This window comes from Apaloderma vittatum, unplaced genomic scaffold (assembly GCF_000703405.1).
Source record: "Apaloderma vittatum isolate BGI_N311 unplaced genomic scaffold, ASM70340v1 scaffold1161, whole genome shotgun sequence".
NCBI lineage: Eukaryota > Metazoa > Chordata > Aves > Trogoniformes > Trogonidae > Apaloderma > Apaloderma vittatum.
In genome coordinates, this window is record NW_009697162.1 from 1 (window position 1) to 21,195 (window position 21,195).

At 39.9% G+C, this 21,195-nt stretch overlaps 1 protein-coding gene across 1 annotated transcript; it reads left to right on the forward strand.

The window, feature by feature from the left end:
• The first annotated feature begins 757 nt into the window (after positions 1-757).
• BTG1 (B-cell translocation gene 1, anti-proliferative) lies at positions 758-2,190 on the forward strand. Its single transcript, XM_009877291.1, has one exon. It carries the CDS (start codon positions 827-829, stop codon positions 1,265-1,267), a length of 441 nt encoding a protein of 146 aa, XP_009875593.1. The 5' UTR covers positions 758-826; the 3' UTR covers positions 1,268-2,190.
• Positions 2,191-21,195: the final 19,005 nt, after the last annotated feature.

The following is a 21,195-nucleotide window of genomic DNA, read 5'->3' on the forward strand; positions in this document are numbered from 1 at the left end:
GGCCTGGTAGACAAAGCATTGGGAGCTATCGGGGCTTGGGCTCTGCTCCAGAGGCTCAAACCGCCCGGTTTCCTAAAGGAAAAACGCTCCCAAGTTGCTCCTTTATTTATTTTTTTTTTTGTCGTCAAGTAAAATTAATCGGTGGACGATGAGTCTCAGTTCCCCTTTCTTCTGGAAACATGTCATGGCCACCCGACAGCCCTGGTTAGGATCAAATACCGAGGGTTTTTGTCGCTGCCCTGTGGGTTTTGTAATCCTGAGCCTGTTGTGCCCTGTTGTGCTTGATAGTGGCTACGAGTAGCTGCACACCGATAGGGTTTTGGGTGGGATAAAACTCCTAAGGTAAGTGAAGTCATTGGTGTCTTGCCTTGAAAAACAGGCTGTGAAGATCGGTGGTGAAATGCAGCTTGAGTCAGTTGGTAAATGCTGCCCAGCTCCTTCCCTAGTTATTTTTGGGTGTCTGTAGAATGTAAGGAACTAAACCCAAGCGTGATCTCAAGAGGATACTGGAAAAGTGCTTTTTTTTCCCCGTTTGTGGAGTTTTGAAGCCCTTTAGTTTTTCAGCTATGTATGCTATGACTTCTATATTTTTTGTACTTTTTTCTGTGAATGGCAGGAGGTTGGGTTTCACGCCTTTCAAATGGCAAACGTTGTTCTCTGTGTATGGCAGCAGGAAACAGCAACTTTGTACATGAGTACTTCCCAAGGGAAGCTGTGCTTATGTAAATCATCAACAAAAATAAAAGCTTTAATGATTTTTCAGGTCACTCGATGCTGAAACAATAAGCTTTATAGCATCTTTAGGTGTGAAATTTGCAGGAGAACGATGATCACTGTGTGTTGTCTTAAATATAGAATTAAGGAGGATAATATTTTTTTTATTATTTTATTTTATTTTGTAGAACATTATAAACACCACTGGTTCCCAGAAAAGCCATGCAAGGGATCAGGTTACCGATGTATCCGGATCAACCATAAAATGGATCCTCTCATTGGACAGGCAGCACAGCGGATTGGATTGAGCAGTCAGGAACTGTTCCAGCTTCTTCCGAGCGAACTCACTCTATGGGTTGACCCGTATGAAGTGTCCTATCGTATTGGAGAGGATGGCTCAATCTGTGTGCTGTATGAAGCTGCACCAGCAGGAGGTAGCCAAAATAACACCAACATGCAAATGGTAGACAGCAGAATAAGCTGTAAGGAGGAACTTCTCTTGGGCAGAACTAGCCCTTCCAAAAGCTACAATATGATGACTGTATCAGGTTAAGATATAGTCTGTGGATGGATCACCTTAAAATGGATGGATAAATTTGGTTTTTACTTTGGGTGGGCACCTCTGGGGATGGATTATGGAATTTAAACCATGTCACAGCTGTGAAGATCTGGCACACGTTAGAGTGGTATACTTTAAAGTGACAGTGCCATAGTTTGGACAGTACCTTTCAGTGATTTAATAGCCTGTGAGTCAAAACGATTGCAACTTGCTAGGGAGTGAAGATGATCTAGGAAGGGTCAGTTTCTCCAAGACATCTTACTTAATTTCTACACCAATTTTCAACCCCAATCTGTATTTATAAAGTGATTCTCTGCAGTAGGGCTTGCAGAGCAAATTTGCACTATTACATTTATTAATTGTTAGCATTTTTGGCAGCTCAGTAACAAGACTTACTGTTATGAACACCATAGTACTGGAAATTTTATTTTTCAGACTTTTACCTAGCACTTACAAGTATGTATAAATGTACATAAGTTAAACTAGTAAGTATGACCTGGGGGAATGGTCGCATCTTTACACTGGCCTCAAAAGTAGCAAGTGATCAGAATCTGCCATGGCAACAGGCTTTAAAAAGACCATATAAAGACACTGTCTGAACTGTGGTGTTAGCACCAGCCAGCTCTCTGTACATTTGCTAGCTTGTAGTTTTCTAAGACTGAGTAAACTTCTTATTTTTAGAAAGTGGAGGTCTGGTTTGTAATTTCCTTGTTCTTAATTGGGTAAAAGTCTTTTCCACAAACCACCATCTATTTTGTGAACTTTGTTAGTCATCTTTTATTTGGTAAATTATGAACTGGTGTAAATTTGTACAGTTCATGTATATTGATTGTGGCAAAGTTGTACAGATTTCTATATTTTGGATGAGAAATTTTTCTTCTCTCTATAATAAATTGTTTCCTATCTTGGCATTTTAATTAATCTCTTGTCGTGATTACATAGGATCAGTTAAACTATTTTTGTCTCACAGTAGAAATGAAATAGGTACTATAAAGGCTTGAGAACATCAGTGGCACCCTGATGGTAGGGAGCACTTGGTACAGACATGGATTAATGAAGACCTCGTATATAAATGCTTGGGAAGTTCAGGGAAACACAATGATGTACATGTTACTTTAAACCTCTCAAAAATCAGTCAATGTGGAAATAACTCCAGGGCAAATAATTCCAGGAAATGAGGAAAAGGTACAGAAATAACATCCACCAAAGATGACTTGAATAAATCCAGAGGATTAAAGTTTACTTGGCTTCCTGATGAAGGATATAGCAAACCTAAATGTCCATTTTGACCTACTTGCTCACAAGTTCTCAGTTCTTCCCTGATGGATTCTCTGCTCAATAAGAGCTTCTGGGACGAGTGTCCCTTAGCCTTAAGAGCAGGTTAACCACTCTACAGAAAGGTTGCTCGCCTTTTGCTTTCTTCAGATGCAAGACTTTCACTTTAGAAATCATTAAGATGGGATTCAACAAAAGGTATGTAGATCTTTTTTCCCAAACTTAAAAGGTTGGTTGAGCCTAAGTGGGAAGCCCATACTTATATGTATATTCAAAGTTAATGAATGATGTGGAGATGTGATTCACTTAAGCACCACACTAATGCCATTTGTATACAGCACGGTGGTTAGCTACACTTGAGAGAAATTCCCCTACCCCTTTATTTACGCTTGTTAAAAGTGCTGGAGTAAAACTCAAGAACTTTCTGTTCCTTATCTCTTGTATATCACTTTTATCGCTTTGTTCTGTGTGATAAGAGACCTACCCAACTTGGTCACTTCAGTTAGGAGAACTGCTGCTGTTGCTCTGAAGAAGAAAACAACCATTATTTGCCAACTAAACTTGGTGTAGCTATGGGTAGAACAGAGCTTCAGACATGCCACGCATTGTGGCCATTAGCCTTTACGTCGTGACAATAGTAACGTGTTCTATCTCCAAATCTTGGTCTTGTCTGTAATATAAATGATAATATATAAGCCAAACATAACACTGAGCTGTCTAGGTTTTTTACTATGTATTTCCCACTGTGTTGTGGTTTTTTTTGAGAGTTCATCTTTACAAATACTATTTTTAACAGTATCTGCATACGTATGTCAAAATTCAGCACTTTAATTAGTGCCTCTCCGCTGCTATGACTTCCTGACATAGACTAGTGAAAGCCTAAGTGCTCCTGAGGCACAGAACTTTAAAGAGCTTGCCCAGTATCTGGATCTGGCAATAACAGATCTATTACCAAAGCTTCAGAATGAGCTTGCTTTAAACTGCAACTGTTAGTCGTGTGGAGTCAAAGTTTAGGTTCATATTTTGGTACCTTAAAAACTGTACTATATTTAAGACGATGCTTTCAAGTTGTGAAGTCTCAGCAAGAGATGTATTCAAGCGGTAGGAGAACTCAAAAGACATTTTTGTTGTGTTACATGTCCGCAGACAGCATGAGTATGTCCAAATAGAAAGCAAAACATTGAGCTTGGCTTCCTGTAAAGCTATTTTAAACTTTCATGAAGCTCGCTGCTAACTGAGCCATGTGCTTGGTTTATCGTGGTGCTGCCTTCAGCCTTTGCTGGCACACAGTCAGAGCAGCATCAGAAAGGGTAGCTGTGCAGTCGGTCTTTGCCATGAGCTGTGCGCATTATGGAAGCATCAGCTGTCGGTACTTTCTTTTTGATAGGTTAAGCATAGCTTTGCGAGGCAGCAAGTATTCCATCTGCGAGGCTGGCATGTGACACCGAACCCAGAATGAGCTTGCTCCCTTAGACGGTTAATAACATTTTAGTCCTTTTACGGCAGAGCGTTTTCATTCATAGCATAATTTCTAACTGCAGCTGTAACTAGTAATTGGTATAACCTGTGTGCTCAAGAGTTGTTGGGATTTCTTCCAGCTGGAATTTAAATGCACCCCAATGTGCACGCAATGTGCCATTGTCTGATTTTGAAACTGCTCGGCATACTCTGGCAGCAGGGCACGGGAAGGGCTCCTCAGACAAACGGAGTATGATCCTGTGTTTTGGTGCAGGTAGAACAAACAGCGCGCTAAGCTAAATGCTTGTCACTTTTGAATTCATTTAAGATGCCATTATGAAGCCAGCGAGGCTTTTATTTTAATGCAAATACTAGAGATGAGAGAGCACATTCAAGACCTGCTTGCCCAGTGCACGTTAGTTAAATTAGTTGGACTTCCCTTGTGAAGCACTGGATAATCCTGTTGTTCTGTTGGTGTTCTGAGGGCAAGCTCAGCTGTACTCAGCTTTAATGTTAACAGCTCTTCTTTGACGAACCAGTCTGCTAAGACTTCTTGACCATTCACTGAATGTCTCTATAAAGTGTGCAATTGCCTTCTAGTTTATGCCAGGTGAGCAAATGTTTTTCTCACAGTGTGTTGCCCCACTGTGCTATGTGTGGTGTGGGATTCTATGCACTCGAGTTTACTTTTGGTAACAATGCTCCTCCTATAGGGAGTTGTATTATACGTATCCTGTAAGAATATCTGTTCTTCTGTTCTCTTTGTGGCTGTGTTTTTCTCCTGCTTATTCTGGAGATGTAGATCTGGCTTAAGCCTCATTCAGAGTGTGATCTTTTTCTTCCTGTAGATCTTAGGGTAGTTTTTAGGTCTGAATAGAAAAGTGAGGGCTTTCATTCAGTTACTAATAATGCTGATTTTAGTTTTCTACTTTTGTGCTGACTCTGCAGAGATTTTGTGGTAGATCTGTATGACAGGCCTCATGATACCATGGGATTTTCTTATTATTGGTTGTTTTATCAGTCTGCATGTCAGTTGGGACGTAACCTATGCGAGGCACTCATCTGATGTGAAAATAATTGTCACCTACAACAAAAGCTTCTACTTTTGTTGTATCCCATATTGAATGAGCTCAGAGGATAAAGAATTATCTCCTGTCATCACTAAAAAGGGTCTTCTTGTGCTGTTTTGTGACATAACTAGCAATGACCATTCTGAAGGTTTAAACATTGTTAAGTCTGCTCCCAAATGCCTCTGATTTAAATGGCTAAAAAAGAGTGGCTTGAGATATGATTTAGAAGCAGGGGGACCGTACTGCAGCAGTAGGACCTTACAAAACAGTTTACTGATGTGCAAACCATAAAGAATCCAGTTAATGCTCCTGGAGTGATTGGTTTCTGCTGATGCTTGTAAACATTTCTGTCACCAAATTAAGCAGATGTCACTGAACATGAACACTAAATCCACATAAGGTGTCTTTCTAATTAACCTTGCTTACTTACGCAGGGATAATATGATCTCTTGTTATTGTGCAGGTTAGCAATGAATAAAATGAACAACATTGCTTCTTCTCTTTTTTTATGCATCTATGTAAAGCTTATTTCTGAATTTTCATAAATCAAGTAGCACTCTACATTTTCCAAAGTTTCCTTTATTTGATGCCATCATTTTTAGAGAAAATAGTTTATATTGGCAAAAGCTGCCACTTGACTGAAGAACATTAAAGCTGTTCTTAGTTTAAAGAGTGAAACATGTATAGACTGGAGATAAATAGCTCTCCTAAAAAGGAATGTATATTTACACATTCTTGGTGTAATAGCAGAGGTTATTTTTACATGTTTCAGATTTACATTCCAATGTGGCATAAAGTGAACATTGTGAAGCAGGATGTTAATTCAGTGGCTTTCAAAGGTTGGTAGAGCAAGCTGGGCTTAGACAGTAAATGCTGTATTAATGGTTAGCAGTGACAATTTCATCAACATAGGAATTGCAGGGTATAATTAACATCAGTTGCTTTGACACTATGCTCTTAATGTATGGTTTCAACCTTTCTTTCAGTAGCAGTTGGAGAATGCACTGTGACAAATTATTGCTGATGCAAAGTAGGTCAACAGTAAAATGGCTGACTTACCATAAATGAACAGAGCTAAATTATTGTAACTTAACGTCCAGTGGAATTTTCTTAGTGGCTAAGTCTTCTGTGCCCTTGTGTTTCTCAAGCGTGAACCTTGTATACAGCTTTGTCTGACTCCTTATTTCCTAACCTTATTTCCTAATTTTGGTCTAAACAAGGAGAGCATTTCCTCCCAGCTGCTGGGAAAAAATCTACAGGAGCAGTAACGCTGCATGCATGACAGCAGATATTTGCCCTTGTAGTATTGCAATTCTCTGACTGCAAAGCTGGCAGGGAGAAATGACTCGCAGCTAAGGCAAACAAGTAGAATGCCGCATCTTCAAGTTTTGAGGTTTTTCTCCACTGAAAGTGACCCGTGACAACACACAATGAAGGGAAATAGGACCATGATGGTAACTGGATGAGAAAAATCCACGGCTGAGGGAATGTCGAGTACGTTTTTGCAGAGGGAAGTGTTTTTACCTTGTGATTCCTGCGATCAGCTGCTCAGCATCTCATCGCGGCTTGCAACAGCCTTTTAAAACTTTTCTTGAGAGGTGTAGCTTTATTTGATGCTTTTACCTCATGGATGTCAGGAAATGGCCTCTAGCTTTGCAGTTTCTCTGGGGCATTGTAAAATGCAGCGTGATTGTTTTATGTGCTGATTATATAACCGAATAAAATGGTAAACAAACGAATCTGTTAGCATTATAAGGATGCGAGGGAGGAAAACTGCAGCGTTTTTGGAGCAGCCTTGAATACACGTGAGGAGCAGCAGTGTCTGAAATGCCCAACAACAGAGGCAGAGCTGGGGATGCTGCCCAGCTTTCACGGTTGGGTTCCAGACAGCAACACCTACCTAAAGGGCTGTTACATGGAGCGAAGGCTTGGGCACAGCTTCTAATGCCAAGATCAGCTTAAATACAGATTTCTAATGCCAATAGTATCATCTGCTGACTTTGACTGCAATTAAGAAATTCTAGCAGTGTGCCCTTGCTGTTCTGTGTTCTATAAAATTCAATTACTACTGCTTTTTGTAACCTAAGAACACGTAATAATTGGTGTCTTTGGAGTTCTGCTGGCCATGGGTTAATTAACGAGTTTCTTATGCTTTACAAAGAATATTGAAAGACAACATTCCTCCCACACATTGAAATTTAAACCAAGTTTTGTTTCTGTATACACAAGGGCACATATGTATTTTTTATATAAATATACATACATACATATATATATATGCACATACACAGATTAGAGTCTTTTTCAGTGGGTCATCCTAATGCTGCTGCTTGCTGTGATTTAATTTACAGGTCACTGCAGGTGTTCTGAAGATAGTAAATTCACAGAGATGCAGCAAAAATTATTCCCCTTATCCATCTTTATGCCTTACTACATTGGTGTTAACAGGAATATATATTCCTATATTTCTCTTTCAATTTTCTGAATGTGAATTTGCAGCTTGACTCAATTTACTACTCAGTTGAGCAGATTTTCAAGGTTTTCTGTAGAGCTTTAAAGCAAACTGTGGTTGTCTAAAGAAATATTTGCAACATTTTATTCAATTGAATACCAGGTTGAAATGAAATAAAGCTCAGATACTTTAAAAATCGTGATGGTTTTCTGTGCTAATACTTTGTAACACAGGAGACAGATTTCTGTGGTTTCTGCTAAGCAGGTGTCTGAACAGAAAAGACTAATTTCTGTTGAGCCTAGCACCCTTCCCTAGATGGGTGCACCAGAACAATTGCTTGTCTGATAACATTCAGGTTCTATAGTGTGTAAATTAGAAATTTGTTTACAAGTGTGAAAGGCTCTATATCCTAACAGCTGCCTGTCTAGTGCACCTAACGCTGTAAAGTTATAGTAGTGATATTAACCAACCTTTGCAATTCCATCTCTAAATTTAGCTTGTGTTCATAATAATCTCTGTTTTAACCCCTAACTGCTTGTTTCCTTTGACATTTACATCCTATCATCCAACTGCCCGACTTGCAGTTAGCATAAGGTCATTCAGCTGGTAGACTGTATTGGTAGGGAAAAAGTAAGGCAGTGGAAATGGCAATATCAGTCTGAATCATGATGACATTAAAGCAAATGATAAATTTAGATCCATGTTTATAAAGGATCTGTTTCTATGTGACGAAGGTACCAGACTCTAAATTTTGATGATATTTATCATACTTTATTTATTTGGATATATTTAACATGGGCGAGGCTTTTGTAATGTAACTGAGAAAAATCATGTTGCAAATATGTAAGTACTTTTCAGAAGGACAGCTGAACAAATCTATCTGCTTGATTGTTTATCCAGATGTTCCTGTGACTGTTGTAAAAGGTTGTTGCTTGCAGAATTGACAAGTCCTCCATCACGAGCAGCAGAACACTGACTCTCAATACTGAAAGTGGTAGTTTCCACTATTCAGTAGAAAAATATGCGCACATCAGATTTGAAGTCACTAGTCATAGAGTTTACTGAAGTTTACTCCAGGCCAAGCTCATATATGTACAAAATGTCTCCTGAATTATTAAACTGATGTAACCCCACAACTAATTCTGCAGTAGCAATATGTTGATTTCCTTTTCTTGCCGCTTTTGGTACACCCCACTATCTGCAGGAGTATCTCGTTGTAGGCAGTTTAAAATCAATAAAAGAAAGATGAGTTCCAGTGTGATCTGCACTTTTAAAATCCAAGACCCCAGCCTTTGCACATTCCTAATTTTACCGTTATGAGTACCATGAAGCCTTTTGACTTATTCATGTGAACACGTCATATGCCCTTCAGTATTTTATGAGATCAAGTACGTGTCAAAAGCTCTCTCAGTGAAGCAGAAATGTGTTTTTTGTTATTTCCGTAGACACTGGAAGGTACATTAAAATCTTTATTATTGACTGAAAAGAAACTTTTCTCTTTATTACTGTAAAACAGAGATAGTGAATAGGCTGAAAAGAGAATGCTGCACACCTACTGCATCATGATCTCATTCTCAACATGATCGCCTCGGTGCTTGCCAGTTCCAGTGTTTGTGAGTCACACTCCAGTATGTGATTTGCTTAAAAGCAATAAATGTCAGCACTTTTATTTACAATCTGCCTTTGAAGATTTGGAAGTCATAACTTCAACACATTTTTTCTATGACTGTGAAGGCTAGGAACCAGCTTTACCTTTTTCTTTTAAATGAAACTTTGACTGATGCTGGGTCTGACCTAGCTGCAGCGGGTTAAGATGCGTAACTACCCAAACCCACTCCTTCCTCCACTTTGCCAGAAATTTTCGTCCTGGTAAGTGGGGTGGCAGAAATGGCTTTTCTGCCTCTTGCTCAGAATTAGCTGAAGTTGTTAGGGTTGGTGGTAGATATGTGTCACATCAGACCGCAATGCTCGAGACATGGTGGGAGCTGCTGGCACATGTGCTGGGGGGCTGGCAGCCTCTGGCAGACTGGCTGGGGGTGTTGAAGACGTGATGAGCTCTACGCCTTGCCTGTGTTCGCCCTGCAGGCTGCTGTTGTCACCTGGCTGCAACAGCTGGGATGTGCGGAGCTGAAATTTCAGGAAGGGGTCACGTATGATCTGTGGAGAGAAGGGAAGGGAGTGGAGAGAGCAAAAAACCAGGCAAATAATCCATACAGTGAGTCAGTGGGAAAGAACTGAAAGTAATTCCAGCCTAACAATGACTCATAGTCCCATTGTTTATAGCTCTTGAGAGAGTGTCTGATCGCATGGGCTGTAACGTGTGCATTTATATGCTGTCCTTGAGGACGAGGGAATTTACACGGGGAAAAAACTCAAGCTTTTAATTTTAGCTTACCTCTTCCCTGTGTATATTTGAAAGTTCCCATTTATTCTAAATCTCGTTGCCTCAGGCTCTTGTGCTAATAAGCCTGGCAAATTTTGCTTGTGAACTAAGCATGCTTGTTAGAAACCTTACAAGCATTGTATGGCTGCCTTTAAGATGCCTCCAGGAACATGGGGCACCACTCTGCAGCATTCATGTTACCTGCTTGTTAGGTAGCACGGCAGCGGTACTTTGGGAAACTTGACTTTGCACATCCACAATTCCGTGGATGATCCTATCCTTCATCTTCATGGCCCTTGAGTTTGATATGTGTTTGACTGCATCCACTGTTGTTATGTATCACTCAATTGTAAGATAAATGGCAGTGCTGTTTGGCTGGAATTAGGTTCTCAAGTGATTATTTTCTCTCCAACTTGCTTTCCCGATGTAGCTGTCGGCTGTGTGGATCCAGCCTGTGCTGCAGGTAACATGGGGTCAGCGGCCAGGGGAGCTGCAGTGATCCACAGCTGCAGTGATACATAGCTGCAGTGATGTATATAGGAGGCAATTATTCTGTTGGTGATAGTGGTGATGGTGTAATATAAACTGCAAAAAAAGGCATTTTTGGCTAATGTTTTCTAAAGAAAGAACTCTTTTCAGTGGAAGTTATTCAGTGAGAGGTAATTTTGGTTTATTCATTGTTCCTGTGGTGTGTCTGCACACTGCCTTACCTTCTCAAGAATAGTCAGGTGACTTAAAATGTTTAGCAGTTAAGTTGCTTTCTGAATGTGTGTACGTAGGAGTACATCCATGCAAATATACAATAACCTAAATTATTGCTATGGAAGAAGAGATTGGAGTGGCTTACAATGTGTGAGAACCTTCTGCAAATACATTGGTATGGTTAAAAAATTATTATTGCCTAATATTTATGCAAAAAGGGGTGAACACAACCAAAGGCAAGAAAGCACCCTGTGTCCTCCTCCTTGGAAAAACTGAGAGAATTCTTATACACAGGCTTTTTATCTCAAGTTCTGCCCTTTGGAGAAATGGCAATGAGAGAAGGGAACTGAAGAAACTGGAGGGTGGAAAGTCAAATCAGAGCCTGAAGTTGGGTCATGTTAAACTACAAAATGCTCAAGCTGCGAAAAAATGACCTTTTCTGAACTATCTGTGACACAGGTGTCATCAGTTTGAGTTGAAATTAATGTGGATGATTTTTATCAGGAGCTGGAAAGACTGATCTGCTGCTGGAGAAAATATTTTCGGAGAGGCTTGTCACCTCTTCTACTAGTGCCCTGCACCCTGCTAAGAATACCTCTCCATCGCCTGTTGGCTTCTCTATTCCAATATTAACTCTTTCCAGTCATCTTCACACCTGAGTCTGAGACTTCTTCCCCAGGATCTCCTGATGGTCGATGAAGAGAAACAGACCTTTCCTGGGAAAATCTTTGAACTGATTTCAGGGTCCTAGGCTAGAAGGTATGCACTCTAAAATAAGTATTGGTTCTCTTCTTCATGTAAAGAGAGTGAGAGCTTGCTCAGATATCACTGACTCCATCTAGTTAGGTCTCACCCTCTCCTTCTGAAAGGTCTTAAATATGATTGTTTAATGTGCTTAAACTTGCAGTGTATTGATTAGATACCTGTAAGTATTTTATTAATTCCTAATGCTCTAAATGAAGAATAACTCACTCCACTCAGATGTTCATTTTGAAATCCACTGGAATTCCAGTACCTTAGAGGAAGTCATTAGCAATATGTTTCCTGAATTTTGGGACCAGGTGCTCGAGTAGTTGAAATGGAGGAAATTTATTTCTGAGAAGCTGTAGGATTTGGCTTATCCCATGGCAGCTTTCCATGCACTGTGCCCATGGGCATAGACACTTTTCCCCAAAGAGTTTTGTACTACATGCTAATTTATATGTATTATTTTCTTGATGTAAAGAAGAAATAAGTATTTATTTCAGTCCTCATCTCATGCTTCTCTCAGTTTTCAAAAGTCAGTTCCCAAACACAAGAGGCAAAATTCTGCTTTAGTGTCAAAGTAAAATGGCTCGTTTGAAATTATTGGATTTACTTTGGATTGATGTCAATATAATGCTTAAACTCATTAAGTGTAAAAATGGACATTTTAAGTGGGGCTTCCTTGAGAAAAGAGTGCTCTAACAAGACCTAAGCACACCTGTGTGGGGTTTTTGTGCTAGCTACACTGAGTTTACATGTAAAACATGCTCATTTGGTATTGTTCCAGCTTCTAGGCAACAATCCCATGTTGATGGGGAACCCAACTCCTGCTCTTGGGCAGTAGCTGTTGGGGTGCAGTTCTGCCACATGAATTTTTTACCCCCACCTCAGTTGTGCAGTGTTTGGCCTGGCAATAGAAGCATGGCCAGCAGGTTGAGGGAGATGATTCCCCTCTCTACTCTGCTCTGGTGAGACTTCACCTGGAGTACTGTATTCAGCTCTGGGGTCCCCAGCATGAGAAGGACATGGGCTTGTTGGAGCAAGTCCAGAGGAGGGCCATGAATATGACTGGGGGCTGGAGTACCTCCCCTGTTAGGACAGGCTGAGAGAGTTGGGGCTGTTCAGCCTGGAGAAGAGAACGCTTTGTGGAGACCTTATAGTGGCCTTCTCGTACTTGAATGGGGCCTACAGGAAAGATGGGGAGGGACTCTTCATCAGGGAGAGAAGTGATAGGACAAGGGGTAATGGTTTCAAACTGAAAGAGGGTAGATTTAGATTAAATATTAGCAAGAAATTATTTCCTGTGAGGGCAGTGAGGCACTGGCACAGGTTGCCCAGGGAGGCTGTGGATGCTCCTTCCCTGGAAGTGTTTAAGGCCAGGCTGGATGGAGCATTGAGCGTGGAAGATGCTCCTGCCCATGGCAGGGGGGTTGGAACTAGATGATCTTTAAGGTCACTTCCAACCCAAGCCATTCTGTGATTCTATGATTCTAAACAGTTTGAGGAATCACAGGGTCTCTCTGCTTTGTTTGAGTGACACTTCAGGCCCAGAGGGATAGAAAAGCGTTGTCTGACAGTGGCTACCAACGTGCAAGGGACGTACTCTTACTGCATCCTGGGAAGTGCCTGGTGAAGCGAGTCTCCGCCAATTTAACATGATTGTTTTTCTGAGTCAAACCCCGCTGGGTGACAGATGCTGCCTGTAGTATTCTGCAATCTTGCAAAGACTGCGTATGCCATCTGAGTATTTCTCCCAGTACTACTGCTGGCTTCTTGGCGACATCTTAAGGGATCAAACATGACCTTACTTCTATGTAGTAGCTAGAGATCATATGCTTCTTTACTTTTTGTAACCCGCTGGTGAGGGTTTCAACAGCCATAATAAGATTTAAACTGATTTTTCTTACACAGGTCCAGATTATTACTATCTTTGTCTTCTCAAAATCCATTTTTGCGCAAGAACGTTACACTTCTGTCAAGCTTTGGAATTCTAAAATCTGGAAGGGCAGCTGGGGAGCCAGGACAACCCTAATATGGTTGTTATGAAATAGTAAAATAAGTTTTGGAAGCAACAGGGGCTGCCCACTTTTTCTCTTAGTTTAGGAGACTGCTAATACTCTCCTAAAGTCCTTACTTTCTTTTTCCTCCATGAAAGCAGGAGGATGGTCGTATTGAATCAGCATCTTGTGAAACAGGACTGACTCATGGCACAGAAGGTGCTTAGTCATGACAGGGAAGGAGCAGAGAGCAATAGACTCTTAGACATGTCCATGAGTTAGGTGGTGCACTGAACTCCACCTTACCTTTCGTTTAAGGTGTTGTAAATAAGGCTGCCTCTTACTCCTGTCTATCTGTGCAGCTAAAACTTCTAAGTTAGATCAGTGATGGTGAAAAGGACCAGGCAGTAGGCTCATCCTGACAGTGGTGCTCAAGCCCATTGACTTTCCTTGTTTCTCGTTTTTAACTTGGATTTCCTTTGTATGATAGGAGAGGGTCTGTTTTTACCTTGTGCTGTGCATTTGATTGCACAATGATATTTAATCATCACCTTTCAGCTGAATGTTTGGATATTCAGAGACTGCACAAAACCCCGCAATATTGCAGTTTTTGCATGATGATCCATTAATATGGCCATGGAGTGAATTTATCTCACTTGTAAATTAATATACTTGGAAATAAATAATTGTGGGTTATTTGGTTTTGCTTTGTTTTGATTTTCAAAGTAAGTTGCTATTCAGTCTTGGCTTACTGTCTGTGCTTGTGAATGCTTATGGATCATTTTAGTTAAATCCACTAAAAACTCTCTCAGTTAACGAATGTCATTCAAATTACATAGAACAGATTTTTGTTACCCTAGATTAGAGGGAAACATGCTTTTGATTGCAGCAGATGAATTTCCCCTGTGTGTGCGACAATATAGGAGTGAGTTGTGGTTTAATTTTTTTAGATTGTGTCTGCTTCTACTCTCAACAAAGAACATTCCCAGGCTCTACTTGATTTCAGAGAGAACGGGATTTGTCCCTTGGTGCTCTAAGATACAGAACTTTAATTTGTTTGGATATTTTTTTTCCAGTCATAATAGCTTCGTTAAAAACTGTGTAATGTATCATAGAACACAATAAATGGAGTAGAACTGGTTGTTCTCACAAAGACTGTCAATGGAGACTCATTGCTGAATGGAAATGTTTCCAGTTGAGTTCTGCAGGGACCAGCACTGTAAAAGTGCTATTAAGGATTTTCATTAATGTTTTGAAAATTCATATAAAAACTCTGCTCTTAAAATGTCTATATGCCACAGTTTGGAGGAGCATAAAACAAGGACAAGAAAGTGCTGATGCTAAGTGATCTATATTGCTTATTAAGCAGTCCATTTATGTTATGTTTGACCTTACTGAAACATATTCAAAGTCATTCATTCACTTAGCAGTAAAGAATACAGGTCCCCTGTCTATGCAATGGGAAACCGTATCCAGTGGCTGAAATGAATTTGCAGCTCGGCAGATGAGGAAGAGTAGCGGCTAACAGCACAATGTTAGGGCAGAAAGTGAGACCCTTAGATGTATAACAATCAGGGGAAGGAAAGGTGTGATTTTACTTTGAAATGTGGCATGAAAAAAGCTAGGAAACTGCTTATCATATTGGTGTCAATGTTGGTGTAAAGATTTGAGAAACTGGGGAGAGGACAGAGCAGTGCCACCGGAATGATTTCAGGATTGAAAGAGTTCCTGGCGATTGGACTTTAGCTCTCCATCCTAGTTAGCATTTCAAAAGGGCAAGACTGAGAAGCTGCTTAACACCCTGAAAGAACATTCCCAGCATCAAACTCTACAGTCTTATGGAGAGGGACATAATGGGAAGTTTGGGAAACGCCTGAATCCAGGCATTTTTTGAAAGTAGATTACACATTTTTCACAAAGAAGGTTTGATTCTTCAAGCAGCCCACCAAAGGAACCAAGGGCCACATCTCCTGATGTCTGCCAAATAAGACCATGTGACTTTCTGGAATATATTTAAGATAAACAAAAGGAACCTGAAAGACAAAGGTGCTTTTCTTGCTTATTTGATACTGTTGAAATTGTTACCTTTCAAAAATAACATTTTCATTGCTTTGATGCCTGTTTTTTCTTAGGTTAGGTTATCATTTTGATCTCACAGTTTAGTGAATAGAGGATAAAGTAAATACAAAAGGGAAACAAAAACATGCACAGAGTTTATACAGGAAAAGTCACTGAATGTCGACAAGGGACAGTTGTTTCAATGTATGTTTAAAATTGTATTAGAGTCCCAACTGCATTTCACAAGTGCAGAGCATCAGCTGCCATTTCATAGCGGCAGATTAGTTCCCTGCATCGGATTCCTCACGGCTTTGTCCCTCTCTGTGTCAAGTACAGTATTTCAGAATGGACAAGAGTACTAAAAGACAGAAGCTTTACTGATCTTGTCTTTTATTTTCATGAGTGTATTAGTGACTAGAAATTAAAACTGAGATTTGGCTCTAGCTTCTAGAATGAGAAGAACCCCCAAGTAAGGAATATATAAACTTAAGAGATGTGATTGAAAAGCAGCAACATTTTACATATGTTGACCAAAACAGTAGCATAGTCTCTTGCGGGGGACAGAAAAGGAACACACGTTATCCAGCTGTCTTAAGTGTGGCATGTAGTTCTTAATTTCAGCCATTACAGAACTCATTTTTGATTACTTTTTGTGTAAACACAGATTCAGATAAGAAGCCTAAATGAACAAGAAGCTTTTGTCTTCTACCTGGACCAGCCAAATTTCCACACTTGGTCAATCACTGTTGAACGAATCCAAATTCTAGTAAACTGGGCATTTTTGTGAGCCAGTCAGATGCATGGAATTGATCCTTGTATTCAGTCCTGCAAATATTGCATTAATAAGCATATGATGGTTCTCCCCACGTTTTATTGTCATGATTGGGAAGCAGTGAACTTTTGGAGCTTACAGCTACGTTTTGGTTTAATGTCAACATTCTGTTTAGGCCTTTTGGAGGCTCAGAAATCATCTTATTTTATTTGCCAGGAATATTACTTTTTATTAGTTTTCATAAATAGAAGATCCTTAGATATTTCCATCTTCTTTTTTTTTTTTTTTTCTGATGCGGAAGAAGTTATATCATACAATTGCTGCAACACAGTGAGGGCAAGGAGTCTGGAGTAAAGGCCCTGGACATCCTTTTCTGTCTGAGTTCCTTGATGCTCTACAATTACTTGAAAGGACATTGTAGAGAGGTTGGTGCTGGTCTCTTCTCGCAGGTAATTAGGGACAGAACCAGGGGGAATGGTTGCAAGTTGCAACAGGGCAAGTTTAGGCTGGACATTAGGAAGAAATTCTTCACAGAAAGACTGGTCAGAAACTGGAATAGACTGCCTAGGGAGGTGGTTGAGTCGCCATCCCTGGATGCGTTCAAGTGTCGTTTAGATGGGGTGTTGGGTGATGTGGTTTAGGGGTGAACTTATAGTGTAGGGTCAATGGTTGGACTCGATTATCCCAAGGGTCTTTTCCAACCTGAACTGTTCTATGATTCTATGATTCTATGATACAGAACAGTTATCTTTGCCCATGTTGGTGCATGCTTTTGTCCTACAGCTGTAACGGTGGAAATAACATTTAAAAATAGATTCAAACTGCCATACTGAAAGAGTGGGGCATGCTTGACCAGAGGGACTTCAAGGACCTGGAAGCTTGTGCACTGCCACCTCAGTGATGAAAGGAGCAGCTTTATCCTCTTAGAAGCCATGATCCCATGCCTTTTTGTGGCTCTTCAAGCAGAAATGTGCCTTGGGAGCAGCCCTAGAGAGCAACGCCACAAATATTACACCAGATTTGCATCATCAGAAAACCCAGGCTTATTAGAAAGCTCCTTCTATGGACAGCTTTGTCATTTCACACTGCTTTCGGGTAGCGGTGAGGAACCGTCGGGAGAGGTGTGAATGCCAGACAGAGCAACCAGCTTTGTACATGCTTCTCTTGCATTAGTCTCACAGTAAACATGAATTTGCTGATTTCTCAGAGTTGCACAAGTGTTAGGTCTTAATAAATAATCTAAAGAATCAATGTTATGGAAATTACATATTTAGGAGTTAAACCACACAGTGACAAAAAGCATTCAAATTGTCCAAAAGCAAAATACACTGAAATTCTTGCTTCTTGTGAAAAGCGGTAGCACCTTTCTGAATGAAAACCTCCTACAATCAGAAACCTACATGGATTGACTAGCAAATGTGGGAAGTAAAGATTTCTATATTTCTTGATTTTTTCCTCATTTCAGTCTTTCAAATTCATTCACTCAATTTAATCCAAATTTGCAAAGCTTTTGGTATCTCTGAGAGAGATTTTTAAGCGGTTTATTTTTTCTTGTGCAAACAAAGGGGAAAAAAATCCCAGTAACAAAACCTCATTTGCAATTTCACCTGTGTTCTCATGATTTTCTCTAAATCCCTAAAGAAAATGAAAAACTATTTCTTCATGTACTTCATAGTTCTTATAACCTGAAGATCAGTTCAATAAAGCTTAAGATAATTTCATTGCTGGTTTTCAGAGAGACTTTATTTTCACTCCACAGAGCTTAGTGTTAAAAGCTAATGGGAATTTTCACTTATTGATAAGTGATTTGTTTCTGTCAGTACTAAAAGAGCAATATTAAGGTCAATATACCTGTGTGCCTGTTATCTTGTATCCGAGTATATTGTCACAAATGTTAATCCAAGGTCATAGCCTTACTCTCAGTCCTTAACATGCTTCCTTTTGCCTTGTTCAAACATTATATATAGGCTTATATCCTGCAAGTGGTGGTATGAGGCTCACCCAAGGATCAGTCCTGACAAGTGAGTTAGGACTTGGGTCCATGCGCAGGATAACACTTGCTCAGCTGGTACAGGAGGAAAGAGCAGAAATCTGGAGTTCTGACAAAGTTTACCTCCTTTGCTTCATGTAAAGTCCTGATACCAGGTGGCCAGGGCACCGCTGATAAACAATTCCCAGATGGAAATAGGAAAGAGGAAAATAGCACGATAGGCAGGGCAGGCTCTGGGGACTGACAGACTTTCTGGGTAGCTCTGGTATGAACTTAAACCCATTGCAAGCATAACCACACTGACCGAGCGCAGACTGCAGTGGGTATCTTAAAGGTAATATTGCTAAATACTTTCTAATATTTTAAATTCCTGAGGATACAGTTAATCTGCAGGTCCTGCCCCTTCACATATGTTAAGTTTTTTTTGTTTAATTGTAGAAATGCCAGTGCACACAGATGGACAGTCTGAAAAATATGCTGACAATAAAGCACACTATGTGTAGTGGTAAATAGAGATAATCTCTTAGCAAGGCTCAGATTTTGTAGCAATATATGAAAGGTATGAGAAGCAAAAAATGCACTGTGTGGGAATAGTTATGTTCCCTTAAAAGAGGGTGTATCTGCGTGTGCAGCAGCCAGATAGCTATCCTGCAAAACATTCTGCAAAGGGCAGTGCTAGTATCTTAACTGCCAGATCAGCAGCTCTGCTTCCTCTTGAGGGTGCATCATCCGGTAGTCTACTAGCCAACAAGGGTTTATGGCTTTTGTGTGTGTGTGTGTGTGTGTGTGTTTTGTTGGTTATTTGTGGTTTATTTTGGGGAGGGAAGGTTTTGTTAACCTCTTATTTCCATGCAATGAATATGTCAAGATCAGCCGGAATTAACACTTGGAAGATATTTGGAAAATATCACCTCAGAAATGCAGTCCTCCTGACACTGAAGCTGTGGGCCACATGCACACCATATATAAATACACCAGAGCAGTTAATAGCCTGCCATTCAGTGGGAGGCAGAAGGCTTAAGCTGAAGCCCTTCTTCCATTAACATCATGCCACCTGTCTTCTAGGCCTGTGTGAAAACTGCCTGAATACGAAATATTAATTGGGAAATACTCACATTGTGCATGGGGATTCAAACTATGAAGCTGTTTTAGGGACTTCTCTCATTCATTTTGAATCAAAATTTTATTCTGGGTGTGAGAAACCATTTCTTTCTGAACATTTTATCAAACCATTCCCATGAAAGTTTCCTTTTCTATAAATTAGTATTTTTTTCCAGTGTGGAATGATTTTCCATTTCATACTGTTTTGTAGAATTATACAGCTCTTCGCCATAGAGAGGTCTTTGTCAGCTGGGATCCCAGTCTGGTGTTGAGAGAGATGACACATTCTTGTAGATATGATACGTGGACTCAAAAAGTTTTGGTCTGCAAAGCATTTGGTTCATTTCCAAGTTGCTGAAGGACTGGGGCTAGTTGATTTTCCTTGTCCTGATATCCTGATTTCCATCTGAAAATGAAAATATCCATACTGATCTCATTCATACCGTTCTTCAGAATCTACAGATGGAAATGCTACAGGCATATTTTATTTATATGACTTACACATATTCTAAGGTACCATTTTTTAACAGCAAGATGCAAAAATTGGGCTTTTCTAAACATTTAATTTTATTGACACTCTTGAATAAGAGAACCATGTAGAAGAGGTACATTATGTTGTCTTCTTGCTCAAAATAAGAACCTGATCCATAGGACAGCATTCCCTAAGGGTCCTTTGCTTTTTGCTTGAGAAATGGCATAGGTATTCCAAAACCAGCCCTGTGTTACTGATTAGGCATCCGATTTGAGACGACCTTGTTGACTGGGACCTGCCCTCTAGAATCATAGAAGAGTTGTACGTCCAGTCCATGAATATGGTCAGATTACTCTGATTTCACTGATAATTTTATAGTCATCTTTGTTACTTGGAAGTGCAGCTTTGCTGCTAGGAAGGCAGGGATGGAGGAGTGTCCTGTCAGTTTACATCAACTGAAGATTTTGCCTAACAATTTCCCTCTCCCTACTCTCCTTTCTTGGGGTGGCACCTTATGGATGGCTTGTCTGCAGAGCTGTAGCCCCATGTTAATGTATACAATTTTATGCAGACATTGGGCACTGAAGTATGCTATTTCTGAACCCTCCTCTTTGACTATACAGTGATGTTTTACCTACTTATGTCTCTTCCTGAAATTGTGACCATGTCCATCTATCTAATAAAAACCCCAAAAGGTGGCTGTTTTATATCCAGATCAAAATCTTTGTGATTAATCTATGTTAAAGAAATATAATTTAGTTTATTATAAACATGTAAAAATATTGGTTTCTTTTGTTGGTTTTTTTTCATGTTGGCATCTAAATCGCTGTTTTGTCTCTCATCATCATTTTTGATTTTATGTTTGTTCTCTCCAGACACAGGTACTGTAGTTTTTAGGTATTGATCTATCTTTCTTTCTCTCTCACAAAAAATCATGTTAATATGATATCCTGCAGCTCTCTGTTGTTTACGTAGTATTAGCACAGGGAAATACTACTTTCAGTTTGATACATAAAGCCCTCCTTGTCTCTTGTGCCTTTTGTCTGTGGGCTATTATGCATGTGACTAAAACCATGCATGACTTGAGCAAATGTTTGAATAGGGTTCTTGTGCAGTAGGACTGTATAAGCCATTAGGCATACTCTCTTTAACTTGGCGATGAAAACATTGTGCTACATTTGGTGGCACAAAGTAGAGTAAAATTGCTTTTGTGGCAGCAGAATAAATAGTCTAATTTGGTTTTGTTATTGTGCATGTGTGTGTGCTGCATACTTCTGGCAAAATTATCAAGGAATAAGCACAAAAAGTGTTAAGATTATTTGAGTTCTGGGCTGAAAGATGATCTGAAAAGAAAATAAAAAGATGTATTGGTTTTTTCATTCTCAAATTTGAAATCAACGCCATTCTGTAATTTTTGTGAGCAGAGCCCTGAAATCTGTTAATTGACA

Bases quoted from the DNA above. Each gene is read 5' to 3' on its own strand.
- BTG1 (XM_009877291.1), top strand. From the start codon at position 827: ATGATCACTGTGTGTTGTCTTAAATATAGAATTAAGGAGGATAATATT.